At 42.1% G+C, this 13,675-nt stretch overlaps 1 protein-coding gene across 1 annotated transcript in view; it reads left to right on the top strand.

Moving 5' to 3' along the window:
- The window catches only part of PDIA5 (protein disulfide isomerase family A member 5), a 97,725-nt gene that overhangs the window by 4,484 nt on the left and 79,566 nt on the right, over nucleotides 1–13,675 (top strand). Inside the window, exons 2-3 of the mRNA XM_063161366.1 lie at nucleotides 7,154–7,280; nucleotides 10,261–10,348. Of these exons, the coding sequence (XP_063017436.1) occupies nucleotides 7,154–7,280; nucleotides 10,261–10,348 (215 nt within the window). The remainder of the gene's footprint in view (nucleotides 1–7,153; nucleotides 7,281–10,260; nucleotides 10,349–13,675) is intronic.

Here is a 13,675-nt window from a genome sequence, read left to right as displayed (position 1 = left end):
GCTCATGCCCTTAACTTCTGTAGCCAAATGTGCTTGCTCAGAAGTGATATCTGAAATATTATTTCATCGACAGCTTGTTTAATATATGTATGGTGCCATTGCCTGGCTTGAAGAGAGAGAGCTTCACGTTCATAATAAGGAGAAAATTCTTTGTCAACGTTAGTAATTGACCCTATTACAGTCAGTTGTTAATTAGTAAATGGTTGCACAGGTTTTCCTTCACAGAGCGTTGGAAACCCAGTGATAAACCATACAATTAATTTGCTTCTCAGAGCCCTTTAGAACATCCTTTAGTATAGACTATTATGCCTGTAGCTTAAACCCCACTGTGTAAGAACAATATGAACAGTAGAGTCTAGTCAAATCTTGACGTCTCCATGGTATTTTTTGCTATCTTCTATATTTGGAAAGTGAACATAGCAAGCACCACCTTAAGTGGAATGTCTTATTAGTAGCGTTCTTCAGCCTAAGTTAGAGAGTACTAAGACACTCTTTGTCAGGATTTTAATTTGCCTTCGTTTGAAAACAAAAGAAAATATGTTACTTACCTCTTTGCAGATATGACCCTCCATGTCAGTACTGCTTCTGTTTTTTAATTTCTGGAGCAGCTTGAGGTGAGAGTTAACTGCTATGGATTATGTATGCAGTAAGAATGTGTTCTTCCACAGAGCTTGTGGGAATGACCAAAACCCATGAAGTGTCCAGTGGGCATCTCCTCAAATGTTGGGCAAAGCCACAGTTTTCAAATGCTGTTGGTCTTGCAGTGCAGAAGTTGTTGATTTTCCTGTGTGTCTGCTGGAGCCTTGCTCACCTGGCCATCCCATGCTGCTGTAGGTGTGGGAGTCGCTGCTCCCCACTCCTGTTGGTGGCTTTTTGAATTGGTCACAGACATCCCTGAGCAGCCTTTGTGCTGGGAGTCCTCAGCAGGTTGCATTTTGTGAGCCCCCACAGGGGCAATTGGCAGAAGATGGTTTTGTGATTCCAGTGGGATTGCAGAAACTCCTGCAGGGGCCACTTGAGCTGTGACCCTGAAGTCTGAGACCCAGGAGCTGCTACCCTTTCTCTTCTCCACTCCACAAAGTAGTTTTTTACCAGGCTTCCTTGAGGTACCTCTGGGTGACAGAGCTAACCTGTCTCCTCCCATCTGATTTGATTAAAATGTATCTACAGCTATTTTAGATATTAATCATGAACGAAAGAAGGGGACTGTCCTACTTATCACTATCCATCTTGGAAGGCATTTGTTACAAATGGCTCAGTGATCAAAGCAGCACAACCCTGAATGTAAATAGCAGCAGAGGGAGGGCTTCTGAGTGAAAAGCAAGCAATTATTGCACAAGGTCAAGAGTGGTTTGTATGATGAACAAGGAAGATAAAACATCTGCAGTCAAACTGTGATTCTTGTAAACAAGAAGGCTTTTGATTTGAACGTCTTGTATTTTTCAGTGGGAAGGAATTAGGAGGGAAGCAATGGGTCAGTTTCTCCCTTGTGCTTGCCTGGAGATGACTTAGGCCTGGTATTGGCAGTACATGCACCGTGTCTGCACTAGGAGACCTGGCTGTGCCACCAGCTGATCTGCAGATTTACAAACCTCTGTCACCACAGTGCAGAGGTGTCCCTCCAAGTCAGCCTTCTGAAGTGAAGTGCACAGTCCATCACAGGGCTCATTTTGGGAGCTGAGTGGGAAAGAAAAGGTGAGATTCTGTTTTCTTGCTGGGATTTCTTCCCCTTGATCCCCCCCCCCCGCCCCCCATTTTAATGTGGAAGATGAGACCCTTACTCGGAATGTGAACTACTCCCCCCCTGAAGAAGTTTAATAATGAAATAAAATTAAGTCATCTCCATTTCTGCATGGAATTTTGAGGCAGGTTTCCTCTTCAGCTAGACTCCTAAAAAATGCCTTGTCAGACACAATCTGTTTCATATGCACAGGGTTGCTGATTGATCATATTTACAGTGGGTTGAGTGCTGTTGTCCCAAAGTGAGAATGACACCAGTGGGTGGCTAAGCTAAGGCAGAAATCCGAGTCAATGTCTTCCTGCAAAAGTAGAGTTTAGAAATTGTGGTCGAGTGTTAGGCTGTGTCCCTGCCAAGCAGCAGTTGTGCTGGAGTCTGTTGTCACAGCCCCAGCTATTCTTGATGAATAGTGTGCAAATTGGCTGCTAATTATACATGTGTTAGTGTGTGCATAAAAACTGCATGTTGACATATGGATTCAGGCACCTAAGCACTGTTTCAGCTGCATATCCATTTATACTTTTTATGCATTATTTGTGTCCAGGGAAGTATATATTTCTGGCTCTTGAGCTGGAAATAGGAAAAATAGGGAGTAGTTTTTCTGTCCAGTGTGCGCTGCTACTCTTCTGATAGAAAACAAAATTAAATAAGAAAGATCTATTTTCTTGTTTTTAAAACTGTGTGTTTTCGTTGCCCTTGATGTAAAATAAATACATAAGTAATTCTCCAGATATGCTGCTTATCCTTAGCAAAAGACCATGCTGTCATGAAGCTTTTGTGGGGAGCAACTCATAAATTGAACTGGGTTCTGTGGGAGCAGTAGTTAAGCATTTATCACATTTAATTTGAATAAGAAATGTAAAATATGAAAATACATTCTTGTGGCTGTTTGAAAGATATTCCCTTTTTTCATTTTAAAATGAGATTCAGAGAAGAGTAAAAACTTGAGAAATAGACTCTGCTTTCTCAGATCCTTGATAATTTTGAGAAAACATGGCCTGAGGGATGACCACATTTTTCAATAGTGTCAGTCCTGGAAGTATAATTAGCAAATAGCTGTTTGCCTGTAACTCTCTGCCTCTGGGTTTCTGAAAGCTCAGATCTTCCTTGGGTACCAATTGTGAGGGAGTGGGGTTGTGGAGTGTTTACTGCTCTTTAACACGTGCATATGTTTGGCAGCTCTGCAAGGAATTACTAGACAGTGGGGAAAAAAAGAAAATTGAACCTTTTTGACTGATCAGGCTTCTGCTACCAAGCTTGCAAGATCATATATTTAAATACAAACTTTGAATAACAGAGACAGTTAGAACACATGGGGGTTTTGTACCTTGTACTCGAATAACTGTCTCAGCAGTTTTGAATTGACTGTCCTGAGGATTTGGGTTCACTTATGTTTTCCTTGAGAGTCTTTCATGCATCTCAGACACTACAGTCACATGACTGATGTGTGACCTATGCCATAAAAATTCTGTGAAAATAAACTCAGATTGCAGTCTTGAGCTGGGGAAAATCTGCAGCCTGGAGTTGGTATGAGATTTGCATTTCATAGTCTGCCACGTGTAGTCTGTCTTTTTTTGAAGGTCTCCACCAAAGTTTCCTGCATCTGAGAACACCAGGTGACAGTTGTGTCACCAAGCCAGCCATGGATAAGGACCTGTTACGATAGGCAACTGTGCAAACACAGCACAAAATAAAATAGACCTTCCCTCAGTTGTGTTGCAGTTTCTCTTTGCCATAACTGGCAAGGGTGGCAGAGATGTTGTCCATGTTGGTCCTATTATGCCTTTTACTTTAGCAGGTATCAAGGTGGGCAGCTTCTTGAGAAAAACACTTGGAGCACTTCTTAACTTTTCAGAGGTGGTCATGAATAGATTTTAAAGCTTTAGGATGCTCAAGTGACAAGAGAGTTTAGCTTGTTTCTTATTTATAGATTTCCATATGTGTGAATGTAGCACTTCCTGACGCATATGAGAAGAGGCTTCCTGCCCAGGAGGGACTGTCACCTTTCCTGACCTTTTCTTTTTTTAATATGCGCTCATCTCCTCTTGTGCCCTGGATTTAAACAAGAAGCAGTGTGCTTGATTGGGCAGTGCCTGGCTGATGAGCTCTCCTGCAAAATGTCTGGAGTAAATCTACCCGAGTCATGACTTACAAATAAATTCATATAGCACAGTACATGCAAATTAGCTTCATCTTTGCTGCTGCTTTACCTATGGGCTGTGCAGGAGCATGAGCTTGGTTCTCTGTGGAAGAGTGCAACTGCTTCCATAGAATTCTTTTTTCCTGTCCTCTTAATTTTACATTGTTGCCAGAACTAGTGGCTGTAGCCCTGGTGAGGCTGTAGCTGCTGGTACAGTCATCACTGCTGTGACTCTAGAGCAGGGCAGAGCAGCCCCGTGTTTGGGACTGATGTCTGGTAGAACTGACTCCTTGATATCCCTTGCCTTCAACAGAGCTGGTAGGGAAGGCAGAGGTTCTTCTGGAGGTTTAGCCATAAACCAGCCTCTTGTTTATTCCTGGGTATTGATGAATTTCAGCAGGAGAAAGTTGGAGAGTGCAGAACTACTTAATTCTTATCAGTTTGCAAATATCATGTAGTGCAAACAGAATCAGGGCTGGTGAATTTCTCTGCTCAGCCAATAACCTCCCAGGGCTGCTGCAGCTGCCTTAGATATACAGGCAGGGCATTTCTGTCCAACTCGATGCCTTTGGCTTGGACCTTCTGGGTTTTACAACCAAGAAAAGGCTGCAACATTCATCTTAATTAAAGGGAGATGATGATTTATTCAGCTGGATGACTGGTGTGCTTGTATGCACAATGCCTTTCCCAGTGGGTTTTGGGCTAAACCATGGGAACAGAGAGAGCTACTGTAGTAAAACTGCAGGAAAATGAGTAGCATGTATTGATTTGATACTTGGAGAGGAATTGGACAAAGAAGCAGTGGATATATGCAATGTGACATGCATCTCCCTCCAAGTCCCTGCTGTTCCACCAGTGCAGCGGGTTTTCTGTTAGTGGCAACACCGACAAGGCACTAGTTAAAGCTGTCATTGTTTTCAGAATCCAATTTTTCAAGAAGTTTACAGCTCTACCATTTTAAGGAAAGAAAGAAAGAAAAAAAAAAAGAGAGAAAATTCCTGAAACTGGCAAAACAGCCTTTCTAACTGGAAAAGGCAGGGAATACTTATACTTAAAACTATAAAATGGTGTGCATTGGAAGAGAGCTCAAAGATCATCTCATTCTAACACCCCTCTTCTGAACTGTTGGTGAGCACTTTAAACAAAGTTTACAGTATCATTTGATGTCATGTTCAAAGTGGCATTTGTGGGGTATTTTAGTCTAATTTCTTCTTTTTGATATAGTTCACAGACTTAGAATATCCTTAATTGAGTCCAGTTTTTTAAGCCAAATGAGCAACCTGTAGTTTCACTTCTTCCGTGTGTTCAGTCTTAGTTTCAGTTAAGCTTATTTTTTGTCTTCTGTAATTCAAGGCATAAGTAGAACTGTAAGACACTTGAATAGTTACAAAAATTGAGGCGAAGAGAAGAATTTAAAAAAAAAATACTTAGCTTTAAAAAGATCTGCACATAATGTTGGATTAATTTCTCCTGTGCAGTGCCTGGTATTGATGGTTTTGCGCAGGACTGTTCATGTCTCTGTCACCTCACTTAGCCCAACTATATTTGCCTGCTTTGACTGGCAACACCACATATTCATCTCAGAAAATACACAAGTGATACACATACATCAGCCTGGAGTAGGAAGGTTGAGCCCTGGACATCTGGGTTTAGAAGAATGTGAGTCTTTTGGTCGAATTAAAGCATCAAGGACATTTATGCTGAAGGTGGAGGCTGACTTGCAAATGTGCTCACTTCCTTCTCACAATCTGACCATCTGGGGCCCAGTGGTGGAATCCCTGCCTGCAGAGTGGGGTGATTTGTTCACTCTTAGATTTTGTGTTATAGGTGTATTTTCTGGTATATTCTAAGTTCTCAGACGTCCTGGTTGTTTTGAGGATGATCTCCATCTCAGCTCAGCTTCTCTCCATTACCTCTTGTGTCCCAGGATTCCCCTCATGCCCTTTTCTTTTCCACATGTAAAGACTTGTGGCATTTATACAGTTTGCTTTGTAGGTGCAGGTTTTGTTTCTGAGCCTCAGTGACTGTGGTGCTTGGAAGTAGCTGAATTTGAATGAAGTGCATGCCTGGGGCTGTGTGTTCTGACTTCATTGGCTTAGTCCCTTCTTTAAATACTGCATGATGTAACACATGGGATGCAAGAGCTGCCTTTTGTTTCTTCACATCCAGTGTGGACATATTTTCCAGCCTGGTTGGAGTAAGGCACGATCAAAATCAGTTCTGTAATTAAGGAAATGTTGAACCTCTTGTGTGTGTTAGGCAAATGAGCTAAAGCTTTTACCCAAGCAATTAAGTGTTAAGATTTTACTGTAAGGTGAATGGAAACTAGATAATTTCTCCAGCTAAGCTTCCCTTAATCATTCCATTAGCACGAATTCAGTACAGTGCAGAAGGGAAGCAGCATAGCCTGATGGATAAGATTATTACTATATTATTATTATTGAAGAATATTGCAGTAAGAATAAGCACTAAAGGCCCCAGCTGAGGTTATGGTCATAATTTGATGTGAGCTTTACTTCATGACAGTCAAACTCTGCTCTGGAACTGTTGTGATTTAAACAGAGTAAAAGATGCAGTGGATAAAAAACCTTGTTTGCATAGATCCAGAGCTGAGATGCAGAGAGATGAAGTGCTGTGTCTTCCAGGTGGCCAGTGGAAGCTGAACAAGGCACTGCTGTGTGTGTGACACGGTGTGGGCACTGGGAAACATGAGCTCTGCTCCACTTTGGAAGGGTGGATGGGAGAGGGCTGTGCTTGGTGCTCTAATGCGGATGCTGGATTGCTTGCATTTTCTGCTCTCATTTCCTACATCTGCTCCCTGTCAGTGTGGGTTATTTTAACTTCATGGCTGTCTTCTGTAGGGTATCAAAGTGCTGGATTGAGTTTGCAGCATATTCAGAGACGTAGGGACAAGAGTGTTCTCAAAGTGGCAATTTGCTGCTTCTCTTGGTAAAGTATGTTAATTCTACATGGAATTGTTATCTGATTATCTAACTTGGGAGCAGACTTTTAAAGGGGGTGGCATCTTAAGTAAAACCATATTTCTGGATGTTGTGTTCATTTTTCCCTGTAAGGGTACTTGTTAGGAATGTATTGACCCAGTTTCAATAAATCACGTGCCTGGCATTTTTTCTTTTAGTTTTGCTGATCAAATCAATGTGATAGCCTATTTAAGGCAGCATGTCTCAAGATTATAAAAAAAACATGATGGCAATTTGCAAAAGCAGGTTATCTTTGTATTTGTGACTGATGTTTTTGGCTCTCTGTTTCCCCAGGCATTCTTGCCAGCATTCGTGCACTCGTTGAAGGTGTCTCCACTCATAGAAAAAATAAGTGATCACAAGGATTTTAAGAAGCTTCTCAGGACACGGAATAACGTACTGGTGCTCTATTCCAAATCTGGTAAGTCTTTTTTTTCCCTTTTTTTCTTTGATGTTACAGCTCTTTGTGCCCAGCAAGGTGTGTACCAAGGAGCTTCTATGTGACTACAGGGGCTCCTTGGGGACTGGAGTCCTTTGTTTTAATTCAGAGGCTCCTGATGTTTCAAGATTGAAGTCATCTTAATTCAGCCTTCTAATTGCTCTGTCACATTGGCAAAAATGTACTTTATTCTGGCTTTGTCTCCAGAACTGGCTCCCTTGTAATAAGAGCTTTCTGGTGTGTTTATCACAGTAGTTTGCAAGTTTTGATTTCCTGGTGACACTGAAAGGCGTAATGAATAGTTACAGTACTGAAATCAATCCATCTTTGCTTCTGACAGTTTTGAGTGTCCCATGGTTGTCTTTCAGCTTTAATTAAAAAATATAAAAATAAAAAAAGAACTGTTGTGTAAGATGGAAAATGACTCATTTCACATTATGCCACCTGTCCCCTTGAATCTTTTTGTTGGTTCCTTTGTCATTCAGGCTCACCTTTCTGGCTCTCTGCAAACTGTTTGCTCTTCCTTTGCTCTGTTCTGCTTCTGCTCTACCTTTTCTCCTTTCTTGCCTTGGTTTTTTTTGGGGGGTGTTTTGTGTAACACCATGTAAAATCAAGAAACTATCTTTAAACTCCATACACAAGTGCAGAATACTTTTGTGAGTGTGGAAGTCATTGGACAGCAAGAAGTAAAATGTGTAATTAAGCTGATTTTCCTTCGTGCTGTATTATTTTTGTTGTTGCTTCCTTCTTTTTCCTGTAGGCAGACAGGACAACAATGCCTTGTTTGGGTGTTGGGTCATCCTTTTCTGACCTTTTGTGTTGCAAAGGTCTTATGTCAATTAAACACAGTGATGGTAGGGTTGCTCTGGGTTCATAGTGTATCAAATTGGAGCAGCATATGGTGACCAATATCCTCCTCCCTCTGCCCCCCAGTATTAGAGGATATTGCAGGCAAGGATGTTCAGGTCCTGGAGTAATTAACTTTATTTCCTAAAGATATGCTTATTCTGAAACAGTTAAAATTATATACGTGGCTTATTTTTTTTTATTGAAATACTTGTGTTTTGCTATAGTGGGGAACTTTGAGCGCTTGAACTTGGCCAAATGGTTTTGTAGTAACAGGTTCAAAGTGAAAATCATAAAAGAGTTTCTAATGCTTTTTGATTTTTGAAAGGAACACTTTAGATAAAAAGACGTCTGTATTATTCAGCTTCTTAAAGGGAAAATTTTCTTTTTACGCTTAATATTTTAAGTGGTGGTTCCTTTCATTTTTAGCAGCACAACCAGAACACTTCAGCTGTGACACTCATCTAATAAATGTTGCCCTATGGGCATTGTTCAAAAGCCATGTTATGGAGATTTCTTTTTTTTCTGTTTTTGTTATTTAATTGGTTGGTTTTAGCAGTCTAAGGCACTGCATGCAGAGCTGACTGTGGAATTAATGTTTCTTCCCGGAACAGCGATCCTTGCACAATTTGAAATCTCTTGCCCAGCAGTCACTCAGAAAGAGGGGAGGGGAAAAAAGAGATGGGAATTTGGAGATGTAATTTCAATCCCAGATACACATCCCCCAGCTGTGATGAGAGGTTGGCTGGCATTTGGTCGTACTGCTGGAACAAAGGCTTTACTTCCCAGCTGAGCAGAACTAGATGTCACTTGCTATTGCAATCAGAAAATTCATTGGTTTGGGAGGTGTCATCATTTGTGGGAGATGTTTAGTTCCCCCTGCCAGCTGGGTGTCCTACCAGGGGTACTCAGCTACTGAGTCTTCTGGGACAGGCTGGAGGCTTATTTTTAAAAGTGTATTTGCCAAACTGTTCCATTCTAAGCACAAAGAATTCCCTCACCTAAGTCCCTGTGTTGGTGAGAGGTGGCAGTTGCATGTTCTGGGTATTGGGGGTATGAGAGATTCTGTGTGTGGGTTGGTGTCTCTGGTGGCATCAGGCCTAAGCAAAGTCTGTAAAATACAAAGAGGCTGTTTCTGGCTCAGAAGATTGTTGAGGTAAAACTTGAGAAGGTTTAGAAATTATTTGATGGGTTATCCCTACATGCTGTTTCTGCTTGTCTACTCTGACATCTACAGGCTCTTACTTCCTCAAATGCTGGAGACAAGATATTGGTCTGCAGAAGCATTCTGTCTGTCCCAATATTGCCATTCTTACATTCAGTTACTTGAAGTAGTTGTGGAGATCTGAAAGAGGCTCTGGGTTTCTATTTTCTGCTCATTGAGGAAGGAAACAGTTCCTGTTAGATTTTTTTTTTGGGGGGAATGGATACTTATTTGTACTGCTATATTTTTCTCTCTTCTGTTTATTTTTAATACCATTTATAAGACTGTTTTGGAATGGTAGTGATTTGCAAAACCTACACATGTGGCATGACATTATAAAAATCTCTGTTGAGTATTTATAATACAGCCAGTACTTGGAAGGACCTTTTCTGGGTACTGCTTATGACTGTTGGTTTGGGTATCTCCCAGGGTTATTATGAGGATAAAGTCTGTTATTTTCTGTGCATGGCTGGGGTAGAATTAGGGAGGCAGAGATGCTGAATGACTTGCCCTTACAGCTGATGAAAGTCCTAAATGAAATTGCTCTAATTAGCAGGCTGTGGTAGAAACTGGTTCATGCCCAGCCACAGGGAAGAAGGCAGTGTTGGGATGGAAGCTGTAGGAGAGGACACCATATAGCTCTGTAAATGCAGCTCAGGGAGTGTGTCTGGAAATAGCAATTTCAGTGTCTTGTTTAAGGGGATAGAGGGAAGGAGCAACCCAGCTTCACCTGCAGCCAGCTTTCCTTCTAGTTTGCAGAAGATTTTACTGATCCCTGTTACACTGGTTTCTTCAAATGAGACAAAATGTTCTTGGGGTGCTTTGGAACATAGAAATGCAACGTTGTGTTGTTTTGTGTGGAGTGGTAATGCTATTATTAACAGAGTTTTATTATTTAATTTTGTCTTCCAGCCACTGCTGCTGAAAGCTCACTCAGATTACTGTCCAGTGTGGCCCAGGAGGTGAAAGGACGAGGTACTATAAGCTGGATAGACTGTGGGTATGTGTTGTGCTCTTTTCCTTCTTATTTTCCCTTTCCTCTTTTGGCTTTTATTGCTATCTTAGCTTTTTTATGGCTCCGAAACTTTTTGCCTTTAAGTGGACACATAATTCTGTGCAGTTTCTTCTATAGGGAGCTTATATCTTACCATCTTCTCCTCCTTTGAACAAGTGGAAGGGAATAATTTTTTTCCTTATGGCTGTTGTTACTTCTGTGGCAGCATGTTTTTCAGCCTGAAGCTGAGACCCCAGCTAACATTGCCTTTCATAGGTGACACGCAGGGTGCAAGCTTTTTTTCCACAAGCCAGGGGAGGAAGAATCTCACATGTTGTGCCTCAGCTGGAGGGCAGTGCAATTCTGCTCTGGCAGCAAATGTTGTGTGAGCAGTAAGGCTGTTTGCTTGGTTTTGAAGCATCCACCCATTTGTGTTTCTCAATAAAATGTGTTTTCTTTTAAAGACCTTCTTCTGTGGTGGTATAAGTTGTGGCAATTTTTAACGTGAAGGCAGAGAAACTTGTTTTTGTAAGTGGTGATGTGTGTGGGGAGGAATGAACAGGTGTGTACTTTCTGGTTTGCAGATGTGAAAATCTCCACTGTGGTTGAACTCAGTAACAGTTTGCTTGTGGTTTTAGCTTGTGTATTGTAGTGCCTCTGCAGCTCTGAGAGCTTTGCCTGCAGGTGGCAAGTTCCCCTTCCTGCACTGCAGAGGAGCAGCTTGCTGCCTACCTGTGTGTTTGGGTGGATTGCCATGGTATGAACAGATTGTACACTGTGCTCAAATATAAGTCAGCTCTGCACATCATGTGGCTCCCTTAAAATTACACTTCTGAAACTAACCCTCATCCATCAAACAGTGACCCAGAATAAGTCATTGGTAAATGGGAAGTTAATGTGGATTTGTGGTTATTAACCTGCCCTGCTCCCCCCTGCCACCAGGCAGGTATCTCTCCTGTGGAGTCCTGTGCCTCTGCCTTCTGTTTGCATTCTGCTGGGCTCATCCAAGTGCACACACACTTTCATCTCTGCCCAACTGGTGGGGACAGAGTTCCAAGTCATCTGCTGGCAGGAAGCAGGGCTGTTCCTCAGAGGTCAGTGAAGCCTGCACCACTTGCCACCTGCTGAAAAGCCAGTGGATTTTCAGTATTGACTCTGACAAGGTAAAGGTTGTGAGGGGATCTGGCGTACCTCTGAAATCCATGAAAACCAGTCTTCATTTCTAACAAAAGCACTGATAAGTAATTTTTTGTTGTCAAGAATGAGGGCTAGCAAATAGGATACTGAGCCAGCCTCTTGGCTTCAGCCTCTTGGCTTCAGTTTCTAATCAGCTTCACTTTCTGGCTATGGCCTGCTTGTTACCTTTTTGTGTCTTTTGTTTTAGGCTACCTCTGTGTTGGGGGACTTAGTGCTTACTCTGGGTGTGTGTATGTGGTATATACAAATCCTGGATGATGAGGCTGTTCATCTGTCCTTCAAAATATAATACTGTAATACAGTATAATGTAATGCTGTAACACAACTAAACAAGAACTCTGTTCAGGAGTTATTTTAGTGCTGGGTTGGACAAGAAAAGATTCGGTGTTTAGGACTTCAGTTTGAAATCCAGGGAAATTCTGGCACTTAGTTCCACAGGTCAGTCTCCACTCCTGAGTTTGTAAATAATGTTGATGGGAGGGAAGTAGTTTTTGGTGGGGAGGTTTGATTTTGCTGTAAAATAAAATTCAATTAATCAAACCCTTGTATACTCTCATTTTCCAAATGTTGACATCTAGACCAAACTTTGTTATGGAAGCTACTTGCAAGAAATGTATTTTCAAGTCTCTCCCATGCAGTGCTTTAATACTTTTCATAGGAAGCTTGGTACTTGCAGTGCCTTTCCTCTCACCATGAGGGGGAAATACTGAAAGGTGAGTTAATCTCAGACAGTGAAGCAGCGTGGTGAAAGTCATGCTGTAAGGGGTTGGGACACCTGAGAATAGATTGGTAGATTGCCAAAATTTGCAGTAATGCTGCAATCAGATTACTAGTTCCTGAGTGGCAGGCAGTGACCAGGATGTTGTAACATGACAATAGGTGTAATTCCCTCTTTGAGGGTAAAGCAGAGCTGTCTTTCATGTCTTGTTTGGGAAGAACCTGGAAAAAATAGCTGGGCATTTTTCAGAGATGGACTTCTATCCTTCTGTCACTCCTGATAAGGGATGCCATAACAGGGTCTGTGAGCTTGCTGCATGGGGCAAGGTGAGCTGGAAGACTGGCTTGTGGTAAAAGAGGTCTTGGTGGATGCAAAAAGAAACCCCAAACAAATAGTTTGAGGCTAAACCAAGTTTTGTGGTTGATTTGCTTGTTAACTTCTGAAGCATTCTGAAATCAATCTAATAGTGTTGAGGTAGCTTTTATACAATTTTTTTTTCATGAAAGGCTTTTTCCTTTGCATATTGCTTTTTAAAAAATTGTATACAGATGGCTGCACCTGTATACAATATAGCAGGCTGTCACCTGCTGCAGTGACAGTACCAGAGGCTGCAGCAGTGCTGTCTGCCCCAGGTCACAGAGGGCCAGTTGTAGGGCCTGGGCAGCTGAGTCCTGCCAGAGCGGCTCAAGCCATTCTCCTGCAGCAAATACGCTGGGAGGCTTATTTGCAAGTCTTCATGCTGAAACAAACAGCACACAGATGCAGGGATATTTACAGCACAGGCTCAATTTGTTTTACAAATACTGACAAGAAATGTCTTGTTTGGCAGCAATATTTAGCGGGAAATTTTGGCTTTGCTCTTCACATCCTGCTGCACTGGGCTTCTTTGCCTTCGGATCCAAGCGTTGGCAGGGCTGGCATACATGCAGAGTTGTGGTTTGTGCCTCTGCTTCCCTGTGGCGATGATGGCAGCCTTTTCTTTCCTTTTTTTTACTGATGGTGCTTTTTTTATTACTTGTAATTCTCCTTCCCCTCATTTTCAAGAGAAGGCAAGAACATTCTGCTGCATGGACAGAGATCGGTGTGGATTGCTGACTCTCAGCAGCATGTTCTGTATTTCATGTGGTGGAGGGGAGTGTGCAGGTTTGTGGCTGAAGTGTGGCATTCAGGACTTCCTGAATGCTGGTCTGCATGGAAACCATGCTCCTTGGCCTTGGCTTCTGTTGTGTCTGTGGTTTAAGACAGGGATTAGCTTTGAGCTTTCAGTTCCAGGTTGAGTGCTCTCAGAGAGGGAGGGAAGTTAGTTTTTCAGCATGATGTGGGGAAATGCTAGGTTTCTGGCTGAGACACTGTCGAGTAGAGGAGGTTGCCACTTAATTTTTTACTTGGAGGCCAGGTAGCAGAGACCCCCATTGTGC

Source organism: Melospiza melodia, chromosome 8 (genome assembly GCF_035770615.1).
Source record: "Melospiza melodia melodia isolate bMelMel2 chromosome 8, bMelMel2.pri, whole genome shotgun sequence".
NCBI lineage: Eukaryota > Metazoa > Chordata > Aves > Passeriformes > Passerellidae > Melospiza > Melospiza melodia.
This window is presented reverse-complemented; position numbering and strand designations above follow the sequence as displayed.